At 43.9% G+C, this 14,147-nt stretch overlaps 1 protein-coding gene across 1 annotated transcript in view; it reads left to right on the forward strand.

The window, feature by feature from the left end:
* LOC127906074 (uncharacterized) overlaps positions 1 to 11,352 on the forward strand; it is a 31,603-nt gene extending 20,251 nt beyond the window's left edge. The window contains exons 6-13 of the mRNA XM_052478438.1: positions 6,691 to 6,817; positions 7,151 to 7,662; positions 7,812 to 7,938; positions 8,251 to 8,795; positions 8,939 to 9,065; positions 10,149 to 10,597; positions 10,780 to 11,194; positions 11,282 to 11,352. Of these exons, the coding sequence (XP_052334398.1) occupies positions 6,691 to 6,817; positions 7,151 to 7,662; positions 7,812 to 7,938; positions 8,251 to 8,795; positions 8,939 to 9,065; positions 10,149 to 10,597; positions 10,780 to 11,194; positions 11,282 to 11,352 (2,373 nt within the window). The remainder of the gene's footprint in view (positions 1 to 6,690; positions 6,818 to 7,150; positions 7,663 to 7,811; positions 7,939 to 8,250; positions 8,796 to 8,938; positions 9,066 to 10,148; positions 10,598 to 10,779; positions 11,195 to 11,281) is intronic.
* Positions 11,353 to 14,147: the final 2,795 nt, after the last annotated feature.

Consider the following 14,147-nt stretch of genomic DNA (forward strand, 5'->3'; position numbering starts at 1 on the left):
CTGCCACCACCATGCATCAGGAATGGTGACAGGTTTCCTCCACATGTGACGCTTGGCATTCAGGCCGAAGAGTTCTTTCTTGGTTTCATCAGACCAGAGAATCTTGTTTCTCATGATCAGAGAAACCTTTTGGTGCCTTTTGGAAAAATCCAAGCGGGCTGTCATGTGCCTTTTACTGAGGAGTGGCTTCCATCTAGCCACTACCATAAAGGCCTGATTGGTGGAGTGCTGCAGAGATGGTTGTCCTTCTGGAAGGTTCTCTGGAACTCTGGAGTTCCTTCATATTGACCATCGGGTTCTTGGTCACCTCCTGACCAAGGCCCTTCTCCCCGATTGCTCAGTTTGGTTGGGTGGCCAGCTCTAGAAATAGTCTTGGTAGTTCCACAATTCTTCCATTTAAGAATGATGGAGGCCACTGTCTTCTTGGAGACCTTCAATGCTCAACACAATCCTGTTTCAGAGCTCTATGGACAATTCCTTCCACCTCATGGCTTGGTTTTTGCTCTGACATGAACTGTCAACTGTGGGACCTTTCTAAATCATTTACAATAATTTAAAATTATAACAGATGGACTCATCTCAAGGATGATCAATGGAAACAGGATGCACCTGAGCTCAATTTTGAGTCTCATAGCAAAGGGTCTGAATACTTATGGAAATAAGGTATTAATGTTTTTTACCTTTAATACATTTGCAAACTTGTCTGAAAAACTGTTTTTGCTTTGTCATTATGGGGTATCGTGTGTAGATTTATGAGGAAAATATGTAATTTAATCCATTTTAGAATAAGGCTGTAATGTAACAACATGTGAAAAAAGTCAAGGGGTCTAAATACTTTCCATGCGCTGTATATCACCTTACAGACAATTATTTTCTACTGACAACCCAGTATTGTATAATTGGATTGCAGACAGAACCTAATAGCACCAAGTTAAAAGATGTTTGCTCAGACAGAACTTTCAGATTATACATGTTTCTTTCAATGTAAATGGAGTTCAAGAAAAATCGGACATATCTCACATGAAAAGGACCACCTAAAGGGAATCTCTATGTCAATAACTCATTTTTGACCAAAATGTCAGATAAAACTTTAGTTCCAAGGTCTTGCCCTATTTTTTCACATTCCACAATTTATGTGATTTGTTAAGCCACATTTTACTCCTGAACTAATTTAGTCTTGCCTAAACAAGGGGGTGAATACTTATGTAACGACTATATTTTAGTTATTTCATTTTTATTCATTTGTAAATGTTTCTTCTCACTTTTACATGGAGTATTTTGTGTAGATCATTGACAAAAAAGAACAATTGAAAACATCCACAAGGGATGATGAATACTTATGATTCCCACTGTACATAACACACACACACACACACACACACACACACACACACACACACACACACACACACACACACACACACACACACACACACACACACACACACACACACACACACACACACACACACACACACACACACACACACACACACACACACACACACACACAGAAGTCAGCTCAGACAGATCCAGCTCAGTGAGGTCCAGCTCATGAGCTCCATCAACAACAGCACAATTTTATTTTGAAAGGAAAATGTTTTTTCAACAAATGTCAGTGCATCGATTTGTTTTTCTTATCAAATCGCTTATAACTAAAACTTACTGATTCCTGCATCAAGACACACTACATATCAAATCACCATGAAAGGGAAAGATGCACATGTATTTTACTAGGCAAGTTGACTGAGAACACATTCTCATTTACAGCAATGACCTGGGGAATAGTTACAGGGGAGAGGAAGGGGATGAATGTGCCAATTGGAAGCTGGGGATGATTAGGTGGCCATGATGGTATGAGGGCCAGTCATGACACTGGAGTTCATACCCCTACTCTTACAATAAGTGCCATGGGATTTTTAGTGACCAGAAATCCGGCACCCTACACAGGGTAATGTCCCCAATCACTACACTGGGGAATTGGGATATTGTTTTTTAGACCAGAGGAAAACGTCCCTTCTACTGGCCCTCAAACACCACTTCCAGCAGAATCTGGTCTCCCATCCAGGACCAACCCTGCTTAGCTTCAGATGCAAGCCAGCAGTGGGATGCATGGTGGTATGCTGCTGGCAGATCCCTAGTACAAACCCCGCCCACCTGTCAATTCAGACCGGCTAAAGCAAACCCTAGGTTGTCTTTTTGACAACATGATTTGTCTTGCAGAAGAAGCTGATGAAGCAGTTTTTGGTGCTCCAGAGACAAGGCCTCCAGAGTCATGTCCCTCACCACACCACCGTGGAGGACATGAGCAACTGGCTTATTAAGAACAAGTCCCTGGAGCGGTGAGTACAGCTACTTGTACTATGTACCATATAATTAGGAATAAGAATACTAGAATTGACATGAACCTTCATATGACAGTATAAAAGGTCAGCCATTTTGGTAAGGGAGTTGGTAAGCCTGTGGTCAGCCAGTGCTATGATAAAATATTGTGTAAAACAATGAATTTGAACATTATCTGCACAGTATGTTTGTTAGCTACAGTGGCGACCGGTCATTCAAGGCAGGTGGGTTAGAATTGTATCATTCTGAACTTTATCCACAACGTTATATTACATTTTGTTGCTAGTCGAGGGATACCTCTCCGTCCATTCTAGCAGCAGGCTACACAGAGAATGGAACAGCTGTATAGGGGAAACAGATTCGCACAAAATTGAATAAAACGATGTGGATACATTTGGAATGACGCAATTTCATGTGTACAACATCTAAAGACCAGCATCACTATATTGAGAGCATTTGTTCATGTTTTTTCAGAGCCCCAGTACTGCAAAACGATGATGAGGAAGTGAATCGCTGGTTGGGGTAAGTTTTTCAAAAACAAGTAAAATTGCCCAAAAATGTCAGGACCCTTCTGTAACATGCCATTTACATCAAAAATAGAGATGTTTTTTTTTAAAGCAGTCCGTATAATATGTTATGAATTTGCAATAGATATGATATGTTTCCGAAAGAAATATGTATATATCTTTTGAATTGCTTGTGTTCTGAATGGGACATGATTTTCTTTTTACCAAAACACCATCATCATTCATAGCAATCAGTGCACAAATTTGATGAAATATAACAGAACAGACGTTCTGGAATGACATTCACTCTCCCGGGATGGTTTGCCAAAAATAACTAACTGAAAGCCACACTCCCAATAAGCCACAAATATGACTGCATTGAGGCATATTTCACTGTGCTTCTATGGCTATATGCACCATGCCACAGCCTATTTCATTGTTCATTTAGCAAACAATTCAGCTCATAATTCAGTGCCTTTATCAGTCAACATATCTATATTGTAACTTTTGTCAGTTTGCTTTAAAAATGCATGTTCTCTTAGCCTCATGGCAAAATGTGTACAATAGCAGGAAGTTTCTGGCCCACCCAAATGTCTGCAGGCCCACCCATCAACAAATGTCTGGCTTCGCCACTGAATCACTGTCATAGGCTCAATGGGAAATCAATGTGAAAGTAGAGGAAGGATAAAAAAGGCAGGAATGTTCAGTTGCTCTGTATTTGATTTTAAGGTTCAGAAAGGAAGCAGAGGAAGGGAATGACATTAGTCACCTGGTAAGAGATTAGAAAGATGTCTACAGTATAAGTTAAGTGGAGATAATATACATTTAGTGAGTTATCCTATCTAATAAACAATGTCCTTATTTAGCATTGGCTCATGGTATATGGTTTATCTATATTTTACCTTCTATGGGCATTAATGGCACCCCCTGTTTCCTGTGACAGACCTGGGAGGTGAACACTCAACTCAGAATGAGGGACGTTGAACATGAGGCTTTTACTGAGTTGGCCACCGACCTTAGTCAGGCCATTAACTCACTTGACTTTACTGCTGATCTCTCCTACCTGTGAGTCACATTCACTCTTTATGTTACAATTATTTGGTCTATGTATTATTCTATCCATCTACTGATGCTAAATGAAATGACGAGTGCAGGGGCCGATATCAATCAAACTTCATTTACTGTATGTAGCACATTTCTTACAGAGGATGCGTTTCAAAGTGCATAAAAGTGTTTCCTCTTCTCTCTATCTGGCTTGTATATTTTAGAAACCCTGAGGTCTGCGATGAAGTTGTAAGAGCTCGAAAGACCATTTCCCAGAGCCTGGCCTTCCAGCCGTACTCCGAGCTGTGCTGTCCCTCTAAGGTGGTGGTGGACATCGTGTCCAGGCTGCTCCAGGCCCTCTGGTCCTGCCAGATGGAAAGCCCCTGTGACCGGTCCTCCATGGCCCTGAGTGACATGAGTGTCACCATAGTGCTGGCAGTAGTGGAGAACCTCTCTAGAGTTCTGAAGGCTCCTCCTGTCGCTCAAGTCTACTACTCCCGTTCCACTGGTGTCAGGATGGTCCACTCACTCAACCGTAAGATCCAGTGCCTAAACAGCCCTGAGGACCTTAGGAGAGCTCTTTTCACCCAAAGTTCCACCTTGATCAGCACCATCATTGAAGCTGTGAGCACCAAAGTCCAGAGGCTGTTTGAAGCTCCTGCTGACTACATTCCATTAAGCTCTATCCGCAGCTGGCTATCAGAGCCCAAGGCAAGCGAGGTTCGTCCAAAGTGCCCTGACCAGCTGGTAATCTCCTCGGAGCTCCTGAGGAACATCATTGGTATGATAGTTTATGTAGTCTTCGAAGGCCACCTAGAGGAAGACATCAACCTTCATTACTGGCCCCTCATAAACGACATAATCCACCAGCTGTCACTGTGTGGGGTCAAAGTCACAAAGAAAGGGGGCAAGGCCAACTGGCACATTGGCTGGTACCAGATCCTTGAGATGGTGACAAATATCCATACTCATCTTCATTACTATACTGGCACAGAGATGGTACTAAAGTTGGCAACATCTGCCAGGGCCACCATGCTAACGAGGCACATGGTTCACCATGTGGTCGAGGAGCTGGTAAAGCTGAAGGACGTGGATGAAGGGACATTAGCTTCAGGGAGCAGTGAGGTGAGCAATGATTACAAGTGTTTATCTTTATGAAAGTCCACTCATACAAAGCATTTTTGTTGTTGTTGTTGTTGATAGAAAGAAGATTTGCAATGTCGCAAATATTACCTTAAGTATGATGTCCTTGTTGCTTTCAGTCTGTCACAGCACCCCTAATCACTAACCCCGTCAAAGTGGACAACATCACAACAAACATGACCACGACTCCAGTTGACCTCCAGTCAGGTGAGTTAAATTGACACGGATCAATTTGACAGGTGTCCATGTCTTACTGTAATATAACTTATTAGCTAATGTTTTGAAACTAGGCAGTTTCGCAATAAGTTGTGTTTGTATGAGATAGATTTTCTCCTTCTAATTTCAAGGGAATGTTGTGGTAAAACACTCAGCACCCTGTATTCCACCTGCAGGCTTTGCCCCGGCACCATGCATATTACCCCCAGGCTTTGCCACTGCATCCTGCATCCCACCACCGGGCTTTGCCCCAGCATCCTGCACCCTACCACCAGTCTTTGCCCTGGCATCACGCCCACTCCCAGCAGGATTTTCCCCGGCATCATGTCCCCCACCACCAGGCTTTGCCCCTCTATCCTTCCCCCCACCACCAGGCTTTGCCCCTCTATACTTCCCCCCACCACCAGGCTTTGCCCCTCTATCCTGCCCCCCACCACCAGGATTTTCCCAGGCATCATGCCCCCCAACACCAGGCCTTGCCCCTCTATCATGCCCCCCACCACCAGGCTTTGCCCATCTATCCTGCCCCCCACCACCAGGCTTTGCCCAGGCATCCTGCCAGCCACCACCAGGCTTTGCCCTTGCATCCTGCACCCTACCACCAGTCTTTGCCCCGGCATCATGCCCACTCCAGCAGCAGGCTTTTCCCCGGCATCATGTCCCCCACCACCAGGCTTTGCCCCTCTATCATGCCCCCACCACGAGGCTTTGCCTCTCTATCATGCCCCCACCACCATTCTTTTCCCCTCTTTCATCCCCCCCACCACCAGGCTTTGCCCCTCTATCCTGCCCCCCCCACCATTTTCCCAGGCTTTGCCCCTCTTTCATGCCCCCCACCACCAGGCTTTGCCCCGGGAAAGTGCCCCCACCACCAGGCTTTGCCCAGGCATTGCTCCCCCACCACCAGGCTTTGCCCAGGCATCCTGCCCCCCACGATCAGGCTTTATCCCGGCGTCATGCCCCCACCACCAGGCTTTCCCCGGCATCTTGCCACCCACCACTCACTATCGCAGATCATATCTGCACTCTAATTCAGAGCATCACTGCCAGATCCAACAACATCGTCAACAAGGAGCTGGAGAAGTGTATCGACTCTTATAGTAAGAGCATCTGGGCTGACACTTTCTACTGCGAGTACATGAAGATGTACCCATCACCCCAGGGGATTGAAGCCTTCTCATTTGATGAGGAGAGATTTTTAGTGGTGGCCAACATAATCGGCAGAATATTGCTGAACAATCTCCAGCTGGAGATGCTCCTCTCAGTGGAAGACTTTAATGTGGATGAAGTAGGGAGCAGTGGGGTAAGCAACGATCACAAGTGTTTATCCTTATGAAAGTCCACTCATTCAATTTTCTCTGATAAAAATAAAGAGGTAAAGAGGAGATATGAAATGTAACAAATGTTCTGTTAAATATTGTGTCCTTGTTGCTTTCAGTCTGTGGACTTGAACCTGGCGATCCCAGAGACCCCTAACCCTGTCAAAGTGGTAGACATCACAACACCCCTGACCACTAATCCAGTCAACCTTGAGGTTTTGGATGAAACACTTGTCCTTCAGTCAGGTGAGTTACACTGTCACAATCACTTTGACAGGTGATCATTTTTCACTGTAATGTAACTTACTGGCTCAAGTTTTATAACTAGACAGTTTGGTAATTAAGTTAAAGACGTCCTCCAGAGATTGTTGAACTTTTCCTGTTGAAAAGCGATATCCCAAGTATAAATACAGTAAAGTACACACACTAAAGCAGTGGTCACCATCTGGCCATTCGCAGTCGACTGGTCGATCTCCAAGGCATTTCTAGTCAATCACCAAACATGTATGTAAAAAACCCAACAATAAAGCCTTAAAGTTTTTATGTAAGACTGATCTTCACTTTGTCCGGCACCACCAGGCTTTTCCCCGGCACCCTGCACCCCACCACCTGAATTTGCCCCAACACCCTGCATTCCACCCCCAGGCTTTGCCCTGGCAACCTACACCTCGACGCCAAGCTTTGTCGCAAATGCCATGCAGGGCTTTGGCACCAAAGTCATCCTGAAACAAATGGTCCTGCTATTCTTGGAGAGGCTCCCTCCTTCGTCAGAGGACCTTGAGTCAGAGTTCCTGACTATCACCGATCGTATCTGCACGCTGTTTCAAAGCATCACTGCCAGATTCCGCAACATCGTTAATGAGGAGCTGGAGAAGTGTACCGACTCTGACAGTAAGAAGTATTGGGCTTACACCTTCTACTGGGAGTATATGAAGAGGTACCCATCATCCCAGTGCCTGGGGATTGAAGCCTTCACATGTGATGAGGAGAGATGTTTAGTGGTGGCCAAAATGTTTGCAAAGAAGATGTGCCCCAAGATGCTCCCCTCAGCAGCAGACTTCGACGAGGCTGAAGATTCAGGCAGCAATGGAGTAAGCGATAATTTCAAGTGTTTATCTTTATGAAAGTCCACTCATCAAATGATCTCTGATAAAAATACAAATAAATGTCAATGTTGTGAAAAAGGAGATATGAAATGTCGCAAATGTTCTGTTAAATATTGTGTCCTTGTTGATTTCAGTCTGTGGACTTGAACCTGGCGATCCCAGAGACCCCTAACCCTGTCAAAGTGGTAGACATCACAACACCCCTGACCACTAATCCAGTCAACCTTGAGTTTTTGGATGAAACACTTGTCCTTCAGTCAGGTGAGTTACACTGTCACAATCACTTTGACAGGTGATCATTTTTCACTGTCATGTAACTTACTGGCTCAAGGTTTATAACTAGACAGTTTGTTAATTAAGTTAAAGACGTCCTCCAGAGATTGTTGAACTTTTCCTGTTGAAAAGAGATATCCCAAGTATAAATCCAGTAAAGTACACACACTAAAGCAGTGGTCACCAACCGGCCAATCGCAATCGACTGGTCGATCTCCAAGGCATTCCTAGTCAATCACTAAACATGTTTGTAAAAAAAAACAACAATAGACTGATCTTCACTTTGTCCGCCACCAACAGGCTTTTCCACGGCACACTGCACCCCACCACCAGGCTTTTCCCCGGCACCCTGCACCCCACCAACAGAATTTTCCCCAGCACCCTTCATTCCACCCCCAGGCTTTGCCCTGGCAGCCTGCACCTCGTCGCCAAGCTTTGCCGCTAATGCCACGCAGGGCTTTGGCACGAAAGTCATCCTGAAACAAATTGTCCTGCTATTCTTGGAGAGGCTCCCTCCTGCGTCAGAGGACCTTGAGTCAGAGTTCCTGACTATCACCGATCGTATCTGCACTCTGTTTCAAAGCATCACTGCCAGATTCTGCAACATCGTTAATGAGGAGCTGGAGAAGTGTACCGACTCTGACAGTATGCAGTACTGGGCTTACACCTTCTGCTGGGAGTATATGAAGAGGTACCCATCATCCCAGTGCCTGGGGATTGAAGCCTTCACATGTGATGAGGAGAGATGTTTAGTGGTGGCCAAATTGTTTGCAATGAAGATGTGCCCCAAGATGCTCCCCTCAGCAGCAGACTTCGACGAGGCTGAAGATTCAGGCAGCAATGGAGTAAGCGATAATTTCAAGTGTTTATCTTTATGAAAGTCTACTCATTAAATTATCTCTGATAAAAATACAAATAACTGTCGAGAAAAAGGAGATATGAAATGCAGCAAATGTTCTGGTCAATATTGCGTCCTTGTTGCTTTCAGTCTGTGGACTTGAACCTGGCGATCCCAGAGACCCCTAACCCTGTCAAAGTGGTAGACATCACAACACCCCTGACCACTAATCCAGTCAACCTTGAGGTTTTGGATGAAACACTTGTCCTTCAGTCAGGTGAGTTACACTGTCACAATCACTTTGACAGGTGATCATTTTTCACTGTAATGTAACTTACTGGCTCAAGGTTTATAACTAGACAGTTTGGTAATTAAGTTAAAGGCGTCCTCCAGAGATTGTTGAACTTTTCCTGTTGAAAACAGATATCCCAAGTATAAATCCAGTAAAGTACACACACTAAAGCAGTGGTCACCAACCGGCCAATCGCAATCGACTGGTCGATCACCAAGGCATTTCTAGTCAATCACCAAAAATGTTTAAAAAACAACAATAAAGCCTTACGTTCCTATTTGTTGTATTACTTTCATGCTGTTGGTGGTAGGTGCACTTGATTCAGCAGCCCTAGTGTTGTTGGTGGTAGGTGCACTTGATTCAGCAGCCCTAGTGTTGTTGGTGGTAGGTGCACTTGATTCAGCAGCCCTAGTGTTGTTGGTGGTAGGTGCACTTGATTCAGCAGCCCTCGCGCCGGGAAGGCATAGTGTTCACATTTTGAAACATTTCATGTGTCTGAAGGTAGAACGTGTACCCGGCAGGCGCAGAGAGCAAATCAAATGAATTGGTGCATGAGGTGGAAATAATGCAGTGGGCCTTGAGTTTCACCCTCAGGTGGAGTGCAGAGGAGTCAGTTGAGAGGCAGCCTCACTGCTTCTCCCTCCCCCAGACTGAGCAGTAGATCTTGACTTGCATTTTGACTCAGAAATTGATCTTGACTCAGAAAGTGATTTTGACTCAGAAAAGGTTGGTGACTACTGCTCTCAAGGGGAAAACGTTTTTAGCAAAATACAGTTTCTTAGAGACAACTGCCAACTTCAAGGAGCAGGCTATTCAAGGTGTTGGTCTGATGGTGATCCGTGATGTCATCGGCCGCACCCCTTTCTTGAGGAACAATAAAGAAGCAATATAGAACAAAAGAGAAATGGCCCACCCCCACACTTGTGCTATGTCATGACATACCTAGACCACCTGTTGAGAGGTGACTTTTGTTAAGTACATCAGGTGTTAACTGAGGTGAAAAGGACACTAGAGTGCCACTTCAAGTTTTTATGTAAGACTGATCTTAATTTTGTCTGCCACCAACAGGCCTAGCCCCGGCACCCTGCATTCCACCCCAAGGCTTTTCCCCAGCACCCTGCATTCCACCCCCAGAATTTTCCCCAGCACCCTGCATTCCACCCCGAGGCTTTTCCCCAGCGCCCTGCATTCCACCCTCAGCCTTTGCCCTGACATCCTGCACCGCATCGCCAAGCTTCGCCGCTAATGCCATGCAGGGCTTTGGCACGAAAATCATCCTGAAACAAATGGTCCTGCTATTCTTGGAGAGGCACCCTCCTACATCAGACGACCTTGAGTCAGAGTTCCTCACTATCATGAAGAGGTGCCCATCATCCCAGTGCCTGGAGATTGAATCCTTCACATGTGATGAGGAGAGATGTTTAGTGGTGGCCACCTTGTTTGCAAAGAAATTGTACCCCAAGATGTTCCTCTCAGCAGCAGACGTCGACGAGGCTGAAGATTCAGGGAGCAATGGAGTAAGCGATGGTTTTAAGTGTTTATCTTATTAAAGTCCACTCATTCAGTTGTCTCTGATCCAAAAATGTATTGTTGTCAATATTGGTAAATTGTTTTTAAAAAAGAAATAGAACATCTGCAATGTTGCAAATGTTATGTTAAATAATATCTATAATTAAATATTTCATATTTTTGCTTTTAGTCTGTGGACATGAACCTGGCAATCGCCAACAAATTTGTCCCTAACCCTGTCAAGGTGTTGGAGTTGCTTCAACCCCTGTCACTTCCAGACATCAAAAAGCCCTTGACCACTATCCATGACAAAGTGCTGGACAACATCACAACAACCCTGGTTGATGCCCCAGTTAAGGTGGACAACATCACAACACCCCTGGTTGATGCCCCAGTTAAGGTGGACAACATCACAACACCCCTGGTTGATGCCCCAGTTAAGGTGGACAACATCACAACACCCCTGGTTGATGCCCCAGTTAAGGTGGACAACATCACAACACCCCTGGTTGATGCCCCAGTTAAGGTGGACAACATCACAACACCCCTGGTTGATGCCCCAGTTAAGGTGGACAACATCACAACACCCCTGGTTGATGCCCCAGGTGGACAAGTTACCCTGGTTGATGGACAACATCACAACACCCCCTGGTTGGTGGACAACATCCAACACCCCCTGGTTGATGCCCCAGCTAAGGTGGACAACATCACAACACCCCTGGTTGATGCCCCAGCTAAGGTGGACAACATCCAACCTGGTTGATGCCCCCTGGGTTGATGCCCCAGTTAAGGTGGACAGCCACTAAGGTGGACAACATCACAACACCCCTGGTTGATGTAAGGTGGACAACACCAACCCCTGGTTACAGAAAGACTCACCAGTTGACCAGATTTCCAGTCAGGTGAGTTACATTAACACAGATCACTTTGACAGGTTTTCATTTCCCTCTGTAATATAAGGTATTGGCTATTGTTTTATTTTAACACGACAGTTTTATAACTAACTAATTTGGAACTAATTTAAGCTATTTTTTGTTGTTGTGATTGATCTTCTCCTTCTCTTTTCCAGAAGATGTTTTGGTCATTAAACCAAAGAAAAGCAGAGTCATGAGATTCTTCCGTCGACTTTTCTGCTGCATATACGAAGATGATTTGATGGTGTGAACCTGACCAGCTTTTCAGAGGATGACTTCAGCTCACACACAAACACACGGGCGCGCACACACACATATACGCATGCCCACACACACACACGCACACACACACCAGATGTTGTTTAACATGAGTTTCGCATGTTAAATATTTCTCTATAATTTTTCCTAATTAAATATTTTATTATGTCTTCATTCAATGACTATTTTTACTATTTACAGTAGCAATCAATTTGTATTGTTATTTTTTTGTAACTATTTACAGTTTCAATTCACATTTCATCACAAACTTACAGTTTTTTACAATCGCTCGGACCCATTTCTCAATACTTAGGTCACTCTTTCAAAACTGTTCACACAGTGAGCATAACAGCAGTCTATGTGGGCTAAACTATGGATCATGTTTCATTGCTTTGGCACAAAATGCATTCAATGACTACATCTTTCAATTTTCATAAACTCTTTTCTCACTCAGACACAACCACCACCAAAACTCTATGTACCTACAGGCCAATTTGCACATGTTTACATACACTTTTCAAAACTGTTAAACTTAAAATCAAAACCTAAAATTACACAAAATTGAAAAAGACATACATTTGCTACATTTCTACAGTAATAGCGAATTGAAATATTTTCCAAATCTATAAAATGAAATTCTATCAAAACAATTCGACCAACCACAGCTGATTCCCATTGTAGATGAACACCTACCCAGGTGTTAGTCTTTCCATTTCATTACCATCTATACAAAAGGGGACATTTTAGGAATAATGCTGTACTGTAATGTAAACATGGACCCAGCCAGAGATAGAGAAGTGGCTGACAGAGGAAGAAGAGTGGCTGGGAGAGGGAGAGGTGTACATATGCGTGGTGGAAGAAGACCGAGAGGAAGATCAAGAGCTGTAGTCTGAGATGAGATTAGGGCTACTATATATGATCATGTAATATATCATGATCTATCAATGAGAGAGGCTGGTCTGAGAGTGCAGCCAAATCTGCAACACTCAACAGTGGCATCTATTCAGAGAAATTTCCAGCACAACAACAGGTAAGATGTGCATTCTGCAAGGGCATCTGACTGAACTGCACATTACAGAAGTATATTGAGCAAAGCCTCCAAACCTACTTGTGTGTAATTGTTTTTGTATTTCTGCTTAGGACCCAACGGTTACCTCCTACAGGCGGAGAGGTAGCATTTTCACTGCTGTGCAGGAAACTGCAATCGTTGATATGGTCATCAGAAACAATGGCATAAAACAACATCAAGTCAGAATGAAGCCACTGTCCCCTTTGAGAGGAACTCTGAACGAGTCAAGCAACTCAGGAACCAATAAGTCCAGGTAAGATGACTATAAAATATAGAACTGGTTTTGAACAAAACCAAACAGGGCAGAGGCACACAATGGCCTGTTTTAAGGTATAATGTAAACTACTGTAGTAGCCTAACTCTTATGTTGTCTTGTGTATTTATTTTAGAGAGTCATGGAGATTGAAGCCAGGCAAACACCCCACGTATTCATCTTTGTGGATGAGGCTGGTTTCAACTTGGCCAAAACACGGTGGTGAGGAAGGACTGTGATTGGGAAAAGAGCCTCAGTGGATGTCCCAGGCCAGAGGGGTGCCAATATCACAATGTGTGCAGCAATATCCTCTGATGGATGGCTGTTACACAAACCTCTAATTGGTTTTCATTCAATGACTATTTTTACTATTTACAGTAGCAATCAATTTGTATTGTTATTTTTTTGTAACTATTTACAGTTTCAATTCACATTTCATCAAACTTACAGTTTTTTACAATCGCTCAGACCCATTTCTCAATACTTAGGTCACTCTTTCAAAACTCTTCACACAGTGAGCATAACAGCAGTCTATGTGGGCTAAACTATGGATCATGTTTCATTGCTTTGGCACAAAATGCATTCAATGACTACATCTTTCAATTTTCATAAACTCTTTTCTCACTCAGACACAACCACCACCAAAACTCTATGTACCTACAGGCAATTTGCACATGTTTACATACACTTTTCAAAACTGTTAAACTTAAAATCAAAACCTAAAATTACACAAAATTGAAAAGACATACATTTGCTACATTTCTACAGTAATAGCGAATTGAAATATTTTCCAAATCTATAAAATGAAATTCTATCAAAACAATTCGACCAACCACAGCTGATTCCCATTGTAGATGAACACCTACCCAGGTGTTAGTCTTTCCATTTCATTACCATCTATACAAAGGGGACATTTTAGGAATAATGCTGTACTGTAATGTAAACATGGACCCAGCCAGAGATAGAGAAGTGGCTGACAGAGGAAGAAGAGTGGCTGGGAGAGGGAGAGGTGTACATATGCGTGGTGGAAGAAGACCAAGAGAAAGATCAAGAGCTGTAGTCTG

This window comes from Oncorhynchus keta, chromosome 24 (genome assembly GCF_023373465.1).
Source record: "Oncorhynchus keta strain PuntledgeMale-10-30-2019 chromosome 24, Oket_V2, whole genome shotgun sequence".
In the NCBI taxonomy this organism is placed as follows: Eukaryota; Metazoa; Chordata; class Actinopteri; order Salmoniformes; family Salmonidae; genus Oncorhynchus; species Oncorhynchus keta.